Source organism: Alternaria triticimaculans (assembly GCF_023758025.1).
Source record: "Alternaria triticimaculans strain BMP 0046 chromosome Unknown scaffold_33, whole genome shotgun sequence".
NCBI lineage: Eukaryota > Fungi > Ascomycota > Dothideomycetes > Pleosporales > Pleosporaceae > Alternaria > Alternaria triticimaculans.
In genome coordinates, this window is record NW_026055990.1 from 7,507 (window position 1) to 20,912 (window position 13,406).

General features: G+C 54.8%; 2 protein-coding genes across 2 annotated transcripts; one reads left to right on the forward strand and one right to left on the reverse strand.

Moving 5' to 3' along the window:
• Nucleotides 1–600: 600 nt before the first annotated feature.
• On the forward strand, nt 601–5,070 carry J4E78_010458 (uncharacterized protein; the record flags this gene model as incomplete). The annotated part of the gene is made up of 3 exons (XM_049371036.1): nt 601–3,302; nt 3,356–3,448; nt 3,507–5,070. The coding sequence occupies 3 exons, from the start codon at nt 601–603 to the stop codon at nt 5,068–5,070; spliced, it is 4,359 nt and encodes a 1,452-aa protein (XP_049217189.1).
• Nucleotides 5,071–6,275: 1,205 nt separating this feature from the next.
• On the reverse strand, nt 6,276–12,168 carry J4E78_010459 (uncharacterized protein; the record flags this gene model as incomplete). Its single annotated transcript, XM_049371037.1, has 2 exons — nt 6,276–11,585; nt 11,632–12,168. 2 exons carry the CDS (start codon nt 12,166–12,168, stop codon nt 6,276–6,278), a joined length of 5,847 nt encoding a protein of 1,948 aa, XP_049217190.1.
• Nucleotides 12,169–13,406: the final 1,238 nt, after the last annotated feature.

Here is a 13,406-nt window from a genome sequence, read left to right on the forward strand (position 1 = left end):
GATTACCAACAACTTTGTGGATGGATACTTCTAGTGAGTTTGGGATGACATCAGAGAGCTTGAAACTCGGCGACTAACGAGAGACTGTGCAGCCGTCCCAATCCGAATGCCGCGGAGCAACGCGTCATCGATGTTTCGCCAAAACAAGTGGTGCTAGTATATAACTGCAACTATTTGAGAGACATCTGCGAGAATGCAATGAACTGGTATAGCATATCACCACGAGCACAAACTGGTAGTACTAGTACACGTCGAACTCGGCTGCCAAACAGCATTTTCGGCTATGACTTCAACACTGGCAAGAGAGCCAGATTCAGGTCATACCAGCGTCGATCACAATCCTGCCCTGGATCTTGGAAAAACATTCATCCTTGCCCCGAGACGAGCCAGCGAGACGTAATGCGAAACGACGGTGTGTGGTGGCACAAAGATTTGGAGCCTGGCACTTCTATCAATCAGATTAGGAACCATCGCGTGGGCGCGATCACAACACTTTCCAAAATGCGGTATACGTGCGATGAATTTCCACCAGCTACATGGGTAGAGGGCGGAGGGGATCGCAGCGATCCTAACGTAGCATCACAGACACGCTGTGCTGCCATGAGTTGTGCACGAGGATGTAAAGCCGAACAGAATTGGCAGGCCGATGCGCATGGTAAGCTACAGCGTCAGCTCAAATCTATCATCGAAAAGCAGAGACGGGATTCTGGTTTCCGTCTACATCCCACATATCAGAGCAAGGATAGCGTAGCATTCTTCCACTTCAGAGCCATCAATTCGGCGGACGGCGTCGCAGCAAGGGTCTGGACGTTTGACGACCCAGCCGGTAATGTGCGTTCTGACGAGAGGGTCGTCAACCAGCAAAGACGAGATGCACCCGAGACACACTATGCAAACAGTTCAAGCAATTTTTTTGGCTCGAGACAGGTACTGGACATGGATCGTATCCAAGAGCTGATTGACGCCGGTCTTGGTAGCCAGTACATTGTCCCAGCAAATGACTCCGACGGTTACGACTCATGGTCAGATGCTGATCTGACCGGCACGACGATCCCAATGTCTCACATGAACCCCACTCGCTGGATGGATGAGGAGGACGATAACGATGACGACATCTTCGACGAGCATTACGATATCGATGAAGAGAGTGCGATGGAACGTCTTGAATCTCGTGAAGAGTCTACAAATGTTCAAACTGAGCCCCGCAACGAACAGGTGTCTCCATCGTACCCCATAATCGCACGAGAATCTGACACTAGAACCATGTCCGGATCTGATGTCACTCCTCTCTTGACCAACGCCTCACTGTCCGACCTGGCAAAAGCGCGAATCATCGTTGAGAACGCTATCGCGGAGTCTTCCAAGCTCAACCAAGCTCGGTTGTTGAGCCCTATGCGAAACAACTATGGGCTGAAGCCTGGCACTTTCATCGGGCAATCGAAGGTCAAGCGTCGTCTACGTGCAAGAGAAGACGGCACACCAGTACCACCCCTCCTAAACATCACCGACAGCATCGCGGATGCTGCAGCTCTAGTCGCTGAAGCTGATGCAGCTGGCATACCCGGAAATTTAACTAAGCGCACTGTGGCTGCCAAGGGCACCTACTGGATGGGCAGTATCGACAGGAAGGGTACGGTACCATGGGACGACAACGCGACATACGCAGTTTTCCGGAATGTGCTCGACTATGGTGCAGTTGGTAACGGTGTTACCGACGACACCAAAGCGTTCAAAGCCGCCATGCTAGACGGCAAACGTTGCGGGAAGGGCTGCAACGGCTCTACCCTCAAGAATGCCATTGTGTATGTACCGCCAGGCACGTACCTGATCTCGACCACCATTCCCATGCCATTCGGGACGCAGGTCATTGGGGATGCAAATGACAGGCCAACCATTCTGGCATCTAAGTCTTTCATCGGTATGGGGGTGTTGTCGACAGACGAGTACACTGGCGGAGGGACTGGCGCTGATGGTCTAGATGAGGAGTACTACATCAACACGGCGAACTTCTACCGGCAAGTTCGCAATGTGATCATCGACGTTAGACAAACCCGTGCTTCGCAGAAGGCCTCCTGTTTGCATTACCAGGTTGCTCAAGCTACGAGCACGCAGAATGTACTCCTCATCGCCGGTCCGACACAGAATGGAATGTATGCTGAGAATGGCAGCGGTGGGCAGATATCAGACATAACCTTTCAAGGTGGAGCCATCGGCCTTTATGGCGGTAGTCAGCAATTCACAGCCCAACGCTTGAAGTTCGAGGGCTGCACGATCGGCGTCCATCTCATTTGGGATTGGGGTTGGGTCTGGAAGTCCGTTACCATGAACAACGTCGGCACTGGATTCAAGCTTGTACCCGACAGTACCTCTGGTGCAGCGGCGGGAAACATAGGCTCAGCTTCCTTCCTTGACTCGTCTTTCAACAATGTCAAGACAGTCGTTCAGATCTCACCTCCCACTTCGACAGTTGGGTCAGGCAGCACTGGGCTCATCCTTGAAAACATCAGACTTTCAGGCGTGAGTACCACCGTCGCTGATACAGAGGGAAAAACGATATTGGCTGGCTCCTCTTCCAAGATTGACGAATGGGCGATGGGCCCGGTTTATAAAGGCTCGGCCGATAAGAAAGACCGCAAGTTTACGACCGGGGAAAAGGTCGGAAGTTTCCGCCGTCATTCAACTCTTGTCGATAGAGATGGAGCGTACTTCGAGCGTGCCAAACCTCAGTACGCAGACCGTCCAGTTGGCGACTTCGTACACATCAAAGACCTTGGAGCCAAGGGTGATGGAATCACTGACGACACCGCGGCGTTCCAAGCTGCACTGCATTCGAGTCTAGGAAGAATACTCTTCGTTGATGCTGGCTCTTACATACTCACTTCAACGGTGACTGTTCCCAGCGGCACCAAAATGGTTGGCGAAACATGGTCGCAGTTGGTTGCTTTCGGGCCATACTTCGAAGATGCGCTCCATCCCAAGGTCATGCTCAAGGTCGGTACCAAAGGCCAAACAGGAGACGTCGAGATGCAAGATCTGTTCTTCACTACGGTTGGGGCGACTGCGGGAGCTGTCCTGGTTGAGTGGAATCTTAAAGCGTCCAGCCCCGGATCGGCTGCGTTATGGGATTGCCACGCCCGTGTTGGAGGCGCTACTGGGACCAAGTTGACGCCGAAGGAATGCCCACCAGTCACCAGTGGTGTTGACCAAGGATGCAACGCCGCAAGCTTGATGTTCCATTTGACATCGTCGGGCTCGGCATACCTCGAAAACGCGTGGTTCTGGGTTGCAGATCACATGATTGAGTGAGTACCATCTCTTCTTCCTCGGTCTGCGCCTTTGACTAACCCACCTGCAGCGACCCTGATCTCGAAAGCGGTGCCAACAACATGGAACAAAACTCGGTGTATGTTGCGCGTGGCTTCTTGGCTGAAAGTACCGAGCCGACATGGTAGGTCCAGCGCGCTCTCCGCTGTCGCGATCCCCGCAGTCCGACTAACGCAAACTAGGCTCTACGGTGTTGCATCCGAGCATGCTGTATTTTATCAGTTCAACTTCCACAGAGCCCAAAACATTTTCGCGGGCTTGCTCCAGACTGAGTCACCATACTACCAACCCACGCCACCTCCACCCGCTCCATTCAGATCCGCGCTTGGTGTTTTCCCGGGCGACCCTACATACGAATGTGCGGCCGGCGATGAGTTCAGTGGGTGCGACGAGTCGTGGGCGATCATAATGCGAGAGTCGCAGAATGTGTTCATCGCAAGCGCGGGCCTATATTCCTGGTTCTCCACCTACGCGCAGACCTGCATCGACCAGCAGCTGTGCCAGAAAGCTTTACTTTTGCTCGAGAAGAACTTCTCCAACGTTAGAATTCAGCATCTCGTTACCATCGGCGCCAAATATATGGCAATCATGGATGGTAAGGGCATACTTGCCAAGGACAACCTCAACATCAATTCCCACCCTTTCTGGTCGCAGATCTCTGTGTTGGACGTCAGCAGCAATGGCTCCATGTACGACGAGTACATCTGGGTAGATCCCAAAATTTGGGACATGGACCAGCCAGCGTTCACCTGCTCGCCGCCTTGCAACGTCAAGATTCCTCCATGGACCCGTGCAACAAGCACACTGAACTATCCGTTGATCACTGTCAGCGACGGCGATTGGACAAGCACCATCACGAAACCGCCCATGACGATATCGGAGTGGATATTCGAGCCCGTGACACTGACTGGACAAGCTTTCAACCAGAAGCGCCAGGGCTTTGAGGCCTTCTGGCCCAAACCCGCAACCACACCCCATTGGCCTTCGGTGATCTATGCCGGCCCAGATGGTGAGTCTACCACGGTAGGGCCTAAGATATCTTTTCCAACGCCACCACCATCTGTCGGTCCCAATGCGCAGCCACCACCGACGGGTAGCTGGCCCAAGAGGCAAATTCAGCCTATCATTGGTCAGATCGAGGAGCCGTTGGTCAAGGAGTGTGGCTTCATAGACTGGGTTTGCTTCACCGAGCCATGGATCTTCGGCGACAACAACACCAGCTCGGATGGGAATAACGGCGATTTCGACGAAAACTGGGAAGACAGCTGGGTCGTATGTCCAATACCGAGCAGTTCCTCGTCTAGTTCGACCTCTTCCAGGACGTCGACGAAAACGACAACAAGTGAAGACCCGCCAGAGCCTACGGCGTCTCCGCGCGAAGGCGATCCAATGCAGAATGAAGTCGACTGTTACGGTGGCCTGGATCAGAAGACGGAGCATACGCGCATGGACAGCGCCATCCACGACTTTTGCATTGCGATAGGTAGCTCGGGTGACGTCTTCAAGGAAAATTACTTCAAGTCGTTAACTTACACATTCTACCACAGCACGGGAACCGGTGTCCAAATCCTCATATCGCTCAGCGTCGACCCAGGCTGCCAGTTCAAGTATGACTACGACTTGTGCCACAGATACCTGGAGGTTCCTGTCAACAGCTGTCAGTGTGGGGGTGTGAACGGGAAGCAGGGTGGGTTTCTAAATAACGACTGCTACGAGTGGAGGATTGATCCGCAAACGACGTTCTAGTCGTAAAGCTCCGTTCTCTAGCCGATTGCTTTGTCGCGAGCTTCTAACATGGGCTGTCTATGTTTCCTTTGTAGTATGCAATAGTCGATAGTCCACGAGGTATTGAAGCCGTACGGGTATTCGAATCAATCGCCTACGCGCAATCGCTGGTCGAGGAGCGCATGTTCTCATACGAAAAGCGACGGTTTGTATCTGTGTCATGCCCAGCGATACGTGCTCGTGCCATTCCTGCCGTCTGTGCTCTGCCATTGGCTCATCGCATCATTCACATGAGCGACTATCTGCGATTTAGCTCTACTCGAACTCTTCGTCAAGGTAGGGAGTTGCAATTACTTTCTGAGGTTGCCTGCACCAGACAATTCTTCAAAAAGAGTGCAGCGCGGGAGTAAGTAGAGATGATCCGTATTATCCCGCGAACCCCTCAAGCGTAGGACGACCGCACTAGCTGGTAGTACCTGTAGCAAGGCTGTAGACGGTTTCTCAGTTGTGCAAATCGAGATCGGTGTGTGCAGGAACCCCAGCGAATACATGTCTCAGTCATCCTCCATGGGTCTGGGTGAAACTGCGGCCTTCTTCAGCGAATAGTGTTTACAATCTCAAGAGAGAGCCGGCTTACTTCGTTTCGGGCATGGTCGCAGCGCCGAGATAGGCATGTTTCCGGTGAGCGAGAAGACTTCAGTAAATGATCTTGTGTACAAGGTGATCTCCATTCAGCTATTTACGGCTGTTATATCGGTGATTCTCAAACCCGGAAATACAAAAGTTTCGCAAACTTCAATACGATAATAGTACACCTGATACAGGCAGCAGCCAAAGAAGAAGCGAGCGACAGTCTGAATCCAACGAGCACTTCGTGTGTGGACTGGGTAACAACTTCAGTAAAGGAATGACAAAGGTGCCTCCTCCCAAGGCACATGATACGAACTCAAAAAACGTCCAAGCTGTGGTAAAGAGAAGAAGATGTTGACTATATGGACATTGCTTGGGAAAAAAGGGCTCTCAAAACGACACGCAGTCGCGTAGCAGCGAAAGTTGGACAGCGCGAAGAGACAAAGGAACTTTGTCGAGTGCTTCCTAAACTCGCTGTCATTGGCGCACCTCCCGGTAGGAACACCGCCAACGCCATGCTGCGAAAGACGTGCTTAAAATTTAATATCAAATGCGCAATTCAATGGATACGAGCGGGACAAGTGCCACGATGCTGCCTAGGGGTCCACTGGACTATTCGCTCGGAGGGTTGGGTCTGGGTCGGGTGTCGTGGCAGGCTTTGCTTTGGGCGTGGGATCCGGGTCCGGACTAATCGCGTCCTTCTGCGCCTTGGGAGTTTCGATGACAAAGTCAGTCACATCATCGCCGGGTTCTTCGGGAAAGAGAACTGGCGGTGTGAGCGACGTAGACGCAACTGCAGGTACATCAAGGCTACCCTCATATTCCTCTGCCGCACGCTCCTCTGTGATCATTGGAGGCGGGGAGGAAGGTAGAGTTGAATCTGGTTGCCCAGGGTCTTCGACAGAGATGACACTGCCTCTGCTGTTCGTTCGCATCATCTCAATTCCAAGTTTCGACGTAGATTTTGGTCTTGACCTTGGACTTCGAGTGCGCACTGGAGCATGACCCAGCTCGTCGTCTTCATCGTCCCCAGACTCTGCCGACTCGTGTTTGCGGGTCTCCAGAATGCGACGTTTGGCGCCGACTTGCTCTGTCGATCTCTGGCGGCGGATCGTTGCCTCCTCGAGAACGGCTGGCGCGGAGTCCCCGTGGGGCAGGTCAGGTGCACCAACACGATTGGGAACAGCTGCTTTTGCATCGGCATTAGCTGCATCGTCGCAAATCCCTAAGCCACTCATAGCTCGTGCGATGTCGCGCTCCCGCCAATCGTCGGCGTTGTGGATTCTAACTGGCATATCCTCGCCTGCACGACTGTCGTTGTCACCGAAGAAGCTAGAGCTAATAGAGTCTTCGCGGCTCGAACCTCGGTAACTGGCAGAAGGGACGGGTGGGTACCCTGAAGAATTCGAGGTCGTGGGGCTGTCCTCCTGGCGCGAAGATTCTTGTCGAAGCCCAGAGGGCATCATCGATGGATACAACTGGTTCGGCGTCCAGCCTGGCGGGGGTGCTTTCCATTGGCACAGTCTGCTCAACGTGTCCGTAAGCTTCGCCACAGTAGGAGGCTTTTCGATAAGTGCATCGAAATAGTGAGGCGCCTGCAGCTCCTTCAGGTATCCAGTAACAGCGACAATCGGAGTATGCGTATTGGCGTTCTTGGTGTCTCGGATCATGCGAGCGACATCTGCACCATTGACCTGAGGAAGGCGGAACTCCATCATGATCACATCAAATTTGACCTCGCCCATCGCATATCGTATAGCTTCTGAGCCATTGGTAACGGTCAAAGTGCGGCAGCGCAACTTCTCGAGCAGCTTCTCCATGACGAGCCGTGACACTGGGTGGTCCTCGCAAATCAATACGTCTAATGGCCGGAAGAAAGGACCATCGCCAAAGCTGATCTGCGAGAGTCTTCGAGAACTCTGACGTCGTCGCTGGACACGAAGCAGCGCTTTCGCACGAGAGTCTTCCGTGTCCGACGACGATGGAGACACATCAAGCACTTGACTCCGGCGCTTGTAGTGCCCAGGTAAGAGATCGCGCACAACATCGTCCTCTTGAGACCCAAGCGTTTGGGACCGAGCACGTGGTGAAGAAGCATTGGTTTGTGCCGATGACTGGCGTTGTCCAGTGACGGACTTCTCTTGAGAAGCCACGGGGGGAGCCGACGGTGTCTTTGAAAGCCTGTTTGGTGAGACAGCTTCTGGCGATGGTCGCAAGCCTGACACACGGGAAGGATCGAAGAAGCTTCCAGGTTGTAGCGAGGATGGGTTGCTGGTCGAATGCGACAACGTAGACGAGCTACTAGACGTCTTGCGTCGGTCATGTTGTCCCGTGCTGAACTGTACGAGCAGAGGAGATGAGGGCTGTGAACCACGACTTGGCGAAGAATGTGGCCCACTCATCGAGGGAGAAGAGGGCCGTCCGGTGGCTCTGTTGGAGGATAGCGTACGTTTGAGCGGGCCGGGTAGCATCGGGCTGTTCTCCAGCGATGGCGATGGCGACGTGACACTGGGCGACTGCAGAGGCGGTGCGGGCTTGTTTTGTGGAAGCATAGCTTCTGCACGCAACTTCTGAATGACGTCCTTGTTTGCCTTTTCCAGAACAGGCAAGTTCTTGTAACTGAAATTACCAAAGTCGTCAGTTGCCATTGGTTCACTGAGTCTCCTAGACCGGCCTTCCCGCACATGAGCTGGGATATGGAGAGGGATCAGTCCTCGCTTCATGGTCGAGACAGTCACTTGAGAGCGTACTCTAGACAAAGCATCGTGTGGTCGGTCAGGATAATCGGTACTTGGTGTTCCTGCTGGTGTAGTAGCTTGGTCTTCAAACTCGGGACTGAAGTTTGCCATGGCGGCTCCTCTGGTGTCGAAATATTCCGTGTCCTCTGGGTTTTCAGGTGCAGGAATGAAGGACGCTTCGTCATCTCGCAAGGTCTCCCAGTTGACATCCGCAAACCACGGATGGCTGCGAATTTCCTCTCCACCACTAGCGTATTTGTCGTCCTTGTTCGCTCCAAGACGGTGTGCAGGATCAGAGCACATCAACCGATTCATCAGATCCTTCGCATCGTCTGATATATCGTATAGCTCATCATCATCCTCTGGCCAATCGATTCTACGCGCGAGAATGTTTTGGAACACCTCGTCGGGCGTATCAGCGTGGAATGGAGGGTATCCGTACAAAGATTCGAAGAGGATGCAGCCTAAAGACCACCAATCACTGACTTCATCCTGGCCATTACCAGCGATAGTTTCAGGGGCAAGATAGTCCGGTGTCCCGACGAATTTGCGGTCGCTATCTTCTGGGTCGAACAGAGCCATGGGTGGCGGTGGCATTGCTGACGATGAAGGCGCCAACGCACTGTTTTGAGCTACTGCAGAGTGACTCAGAGAATGTGTAGCAGGGTAGAGGTCGGGAGAACCATCGTCGCTGTAGGCCTCCTCTTCTATCGGTGACCGTCCACGAGGCTGACCAAAGGAATCGTCAGCTATACTGAAGCGACGGAACATGGCTTGTAGCGCATCACTGTCTTGGCTGTCACTCCGAGTGCCCGAAGTCCGCCTTGAAGGCTCACGACTTTGTTGGGAACCGTCCCGATTGAGGCTAAAGTACGACGGTTGACCGATGTCTCCAGCGAGAGCAGGTGTCATGGATGGCGTCTGTGAAGGCGAGTGGTTCAAGTCAAAGGATGCGGATCGTGAAGAGCCTACAGACGTAGCACGATGGAAAGGGCCGGTTTTGAGCAGGTCCGGCGCAGGCTCGACGGACTTGAGTGCACGCTTCTGTCGGCCAATCATACCCATGCGCGACAAACCGAAATCAGTCAGTTTGAGATGACCTTTTCCATCGATGAGCAGGTTGTCCGGTTTGAGATCGCGGTGGACGATACTTCGACTGTGCAAGTGTTCGACACCAAGTACTACCTCAGCGAGATACTTCTTCGCCCAGTCTTCTGGCAAAGCACCCAGGACCTTGATGAGCGAGGCGCAATCGCCACCGTTCAAGTATTCCATGACGAGATAGAGATAGTCTTTGCTAGAAAAGGTCCAATACAGCTTGGCAACAAAATCGCTTTCGCCTTGCCACATCATGATAGCTCGCTCAGCCTTCACATTGGTGACCTGATTCTTGGCTACCATGTCGGCCTTCTTCAAGACTTTGATAGCGTAGTATTCTCCAGTGGACTTCTTCTTGGCTAGGTAAACGCTTCCGAAAGCGCCTTTGCTGATGGGTTTGATGATCTCGAAATCCTTTATTGACGGAGGAACTGCGCGTGGCTGTGGCTGAGTGGTGGGAATCAAACGAGGAGAGACGGGTCTTGGACCGTCTGAACCAGCAGTAGAAGACTGTCTCCGGTGGTGGTTTAGAGCATGCACCATTGCTGGCGAAGAGAATTCGGTAGTCGGCAAGATTGGCGACGTGATTGGTGATTGTAAGGCCTCCATGCCACTCGGCAGGCGCGGCTTGTTTGTTCGCAGAGGTGAAGATGGCGGAGGTATCATGGAACGGGCAGGCGAATGTTGTCGACTAGACATGACACTCGGCAAGATCAGACTCTTACGTTTGCGTTCACGTGAACTGGCTACCCTGCTCAGTCCTACGTCGGATGTCGCTGGTGAATCAGCTCGGCGAGGGCCAGAAAGCACTGATGAACGCATGCTGGTATCACTCTCAGCACCGGCATCGCTCTCGAAATGCATGGATTGGCGCTTGCTGTGAGTCGCTATACTGATGGCGCCCGCGTGCGACCGCGGTGTTTGACAACCGCCTTTAGGACTGCTTGATCGATTTGAACCGGCTACAGAAGACTCACGCCGTCCGACTCGTGCTGGTAACGAGGCGTCAGAAGTGTTACGAAGAGCTTGTGCCATGGAAGAAGGCGCATCGAAAGATCCAGGGAATATGCCTTCTTCACCGGGAGCTGTATCGGTGTCATTGGCGTCGGATTGAACCTCTTCTTCGGGTCGCTCGTCTTCGGAGGAGCTGTCCTCGCCGGCAGCGATACGAGCAGCTTTCAGAATCGCGGCTTCGATGCATTCTTGAACCAAGATGTCGAATTCAATGCGTAGTCGTTCAGAGTACTCTAGCACCCTCCTATGGCGAGTGACTGCATCGATCTTTGCCCTGGCAAGCCTGCTGGTATCTTCACACAACAGCTTCAGGCCCTCAGTGTGGTCGACCGAGCCTGTGGTAGGCGACTGCCATTGGAGGACTTGCGAGATACGGTTCTCCGACTGAGGCGATTGTGTGCGAATCTCCGTCGCTGCTTGACCACGTCCATTGTCCTTGACTGCCGGTGTGTTGATCTCGAGTGCGGTGTCACACAAGTCCAGAACTAGCTCAACGATACGGGCTAGAGGCCTCCGAACGGCGAATGATCGCGCGCGGTGATGACCAAAACCAGACGAGCGCTCCGAGCGTTCGCGTGATCTTGACGGCGGTGAGGCAGGAGAGTTGCGTCCAGAGGGTGTGCCAGACGATGGCGTCGATGTTGCGTGGATGATGAGGCCCTTATACTCGGCGGGCTGAATTGGCTGTACCGAGTCTACTGCCGCAGCTCTTGAACGCTGACTGTGAGACTCCAGTGTATCGAGGACCTTGACGATGGCATTGCGGTGCTCAGCAAGAGTCTCTTGTGCCATCTGTACATCCATTTCCGCACGGTGCTCTTGTAGACACAGTTCAGAGTGCTTCTCGAACCACCAAGGTGTAATTTGCCGTTCGCAGATTCGGCAGAGTACCGGTAGCGGCGGTGCGTGTTCGCCCGGGTTGGTTGCGCTTTGCTCGGCGAGGCCAGTGAGGTAATGGGCGAGGACCTCAGCGCCGACCCCGAGAGATTCCACGAGGACTTCCGGGAGGTCGATTGTCACTTCGCGAATGATCGATGGCCGGACCATCCACATAGTCTGTTGCGGTTAGTATAGTCCAAGGTCAGGATGGATTGGGACGTACATGGCTCTCCGCTCCAGTCGTGCGGTCGTATACCATGATTCCTTGAGCCTCGAGATTCAACAGCTGCTCCTCCTCTTCCTCTACGTGGGTAGGCGACATTGGCATTGACTCGGGGGCCTCGGCGGCGTGCCTCGGTCGCTGCTTGCGCAGGATGGAATGAGGGCCCAGTCGTACGGTGAAACGGGCAATGTGACTCCGGGAGTCGTCTTTCCTAACCGACTCAATCGTCTCGGCGAAACCGTCGGCACCGCCGCATATGATTTCAAGTACAGGCTTGCCTGTGACTTCCTTGGGCAGTGAGCCAATGACGTCGGTCCACGAGGGGCTGACATAGCGGATCTTGCCCTCGAGGTCCAGGTCCATGATGATGTTCAGACTGTGCTCGGCGGCCTCCTTGAGGTCTGCACGCTCGTTGCGCATGTCCTGACTAACGCTGCGCTCCATGTTCTGTCGGTGGCCGCTGGTGCCGACAGCCTCCTGCTTGAGGGCAGTGACTGCGGGCGGGGCCAGCGTCGGGGGTTTCTTCTCGTCGGCCATGGCTGCGGTGGGTGGTGCTATCGTCGCGGGAGCCCGTCGCCGGGGGGGATTGGGCGGGTGCCCGAGGGCTGGCGGGTGCTGAGCTATGCGCAGAGAGCTGCCAGGACCATGGTGGGAAAAAAGCGACGGTCCGGGAGAGTCGGGCGTGCAGCTGGGGAAGGTACGCGTTGACGAGCAGTGCGGTAGTGCTTGCTGACTGCAACGAGAGTGGGTCTCGAAACCGGGATGAGGGGACTAGACGAGCTGCATGGTAGTGCGAGCGTGGTCGAGGGCGAGGGGAGCAATTGGGCGATGTAATGAGCGTCGCGGGCTGGGGATGGATGAGGGCGGTGGGCAGCAGGCGGCGGCCGTGGCAGTCGTCGCCGTCGTGGTGGTGGACGGGGCGAGAGGGGTACACAATGGGCGTCGTCTCAGCCGGCAGCACAAGGCGTCGGCAGAAAGGCGTTGACAAAAAAGAAAGCACGCCAGGCGGGCGGATGAGCAGCTGCACGCATGGGATGGGCCTCGTCGGCACGCTATCCAGCTGGCAAAAGTCCCCACGCAGCACCCAAGCACGCGTCGAGAGAAAGTCACACGCAAAACAGCCGTGCACTGGTGCGCGCGGAGCTAAAGGGTATGCATGATGCTGGTGTAGGGAGGGTGCATTCACTGGCCCGAGCGCCTGACCGCGACGGCACATCCTGGCCGCCAACACAACGGCAGAACCTCTCGCGGGCTTGTCCAACAACACGGCCACAGTGCTGCGGCATTGGCAATCAATCGCGAATCAATCGAGACGGCCGTTGGCCTGTCGACAAGGCGGGGTACATCACGGCAGCAGTCCTCCCTCGCTGCTCCCATTGTCATGACCTGCCGCAGACTCCTCTCTACTGACCGCTTCGCTGCATGCTCCCGGTAATCCCTGGACGAGTGCAGGCCGTTGTGCTATTTGCTCGCCCATGTCTTTGGTCAGCTTGGGCAACACGAGACGAACCACGGGCAGCGCACTCCCAGACAGCCTGCGCGCACCTAAACACTATTCTGCAAAACAGCGCTTGTGTGTAATCAGCCCTTAGTGATCGCCAGCCCCTCCCCAGGGCCGGCTACGACAAAGCCAGTGGACGACTAATCCCGTCGGACAATAACATCGAACGGCTGTGCAGCATCGCGAACGCATGTTCACGCCATCATCAGCCGAGCACCATCGCCGCTGCCCCCTCGACAAGACGGCCCAACGTTGCACGACTGCCCTCGTTATT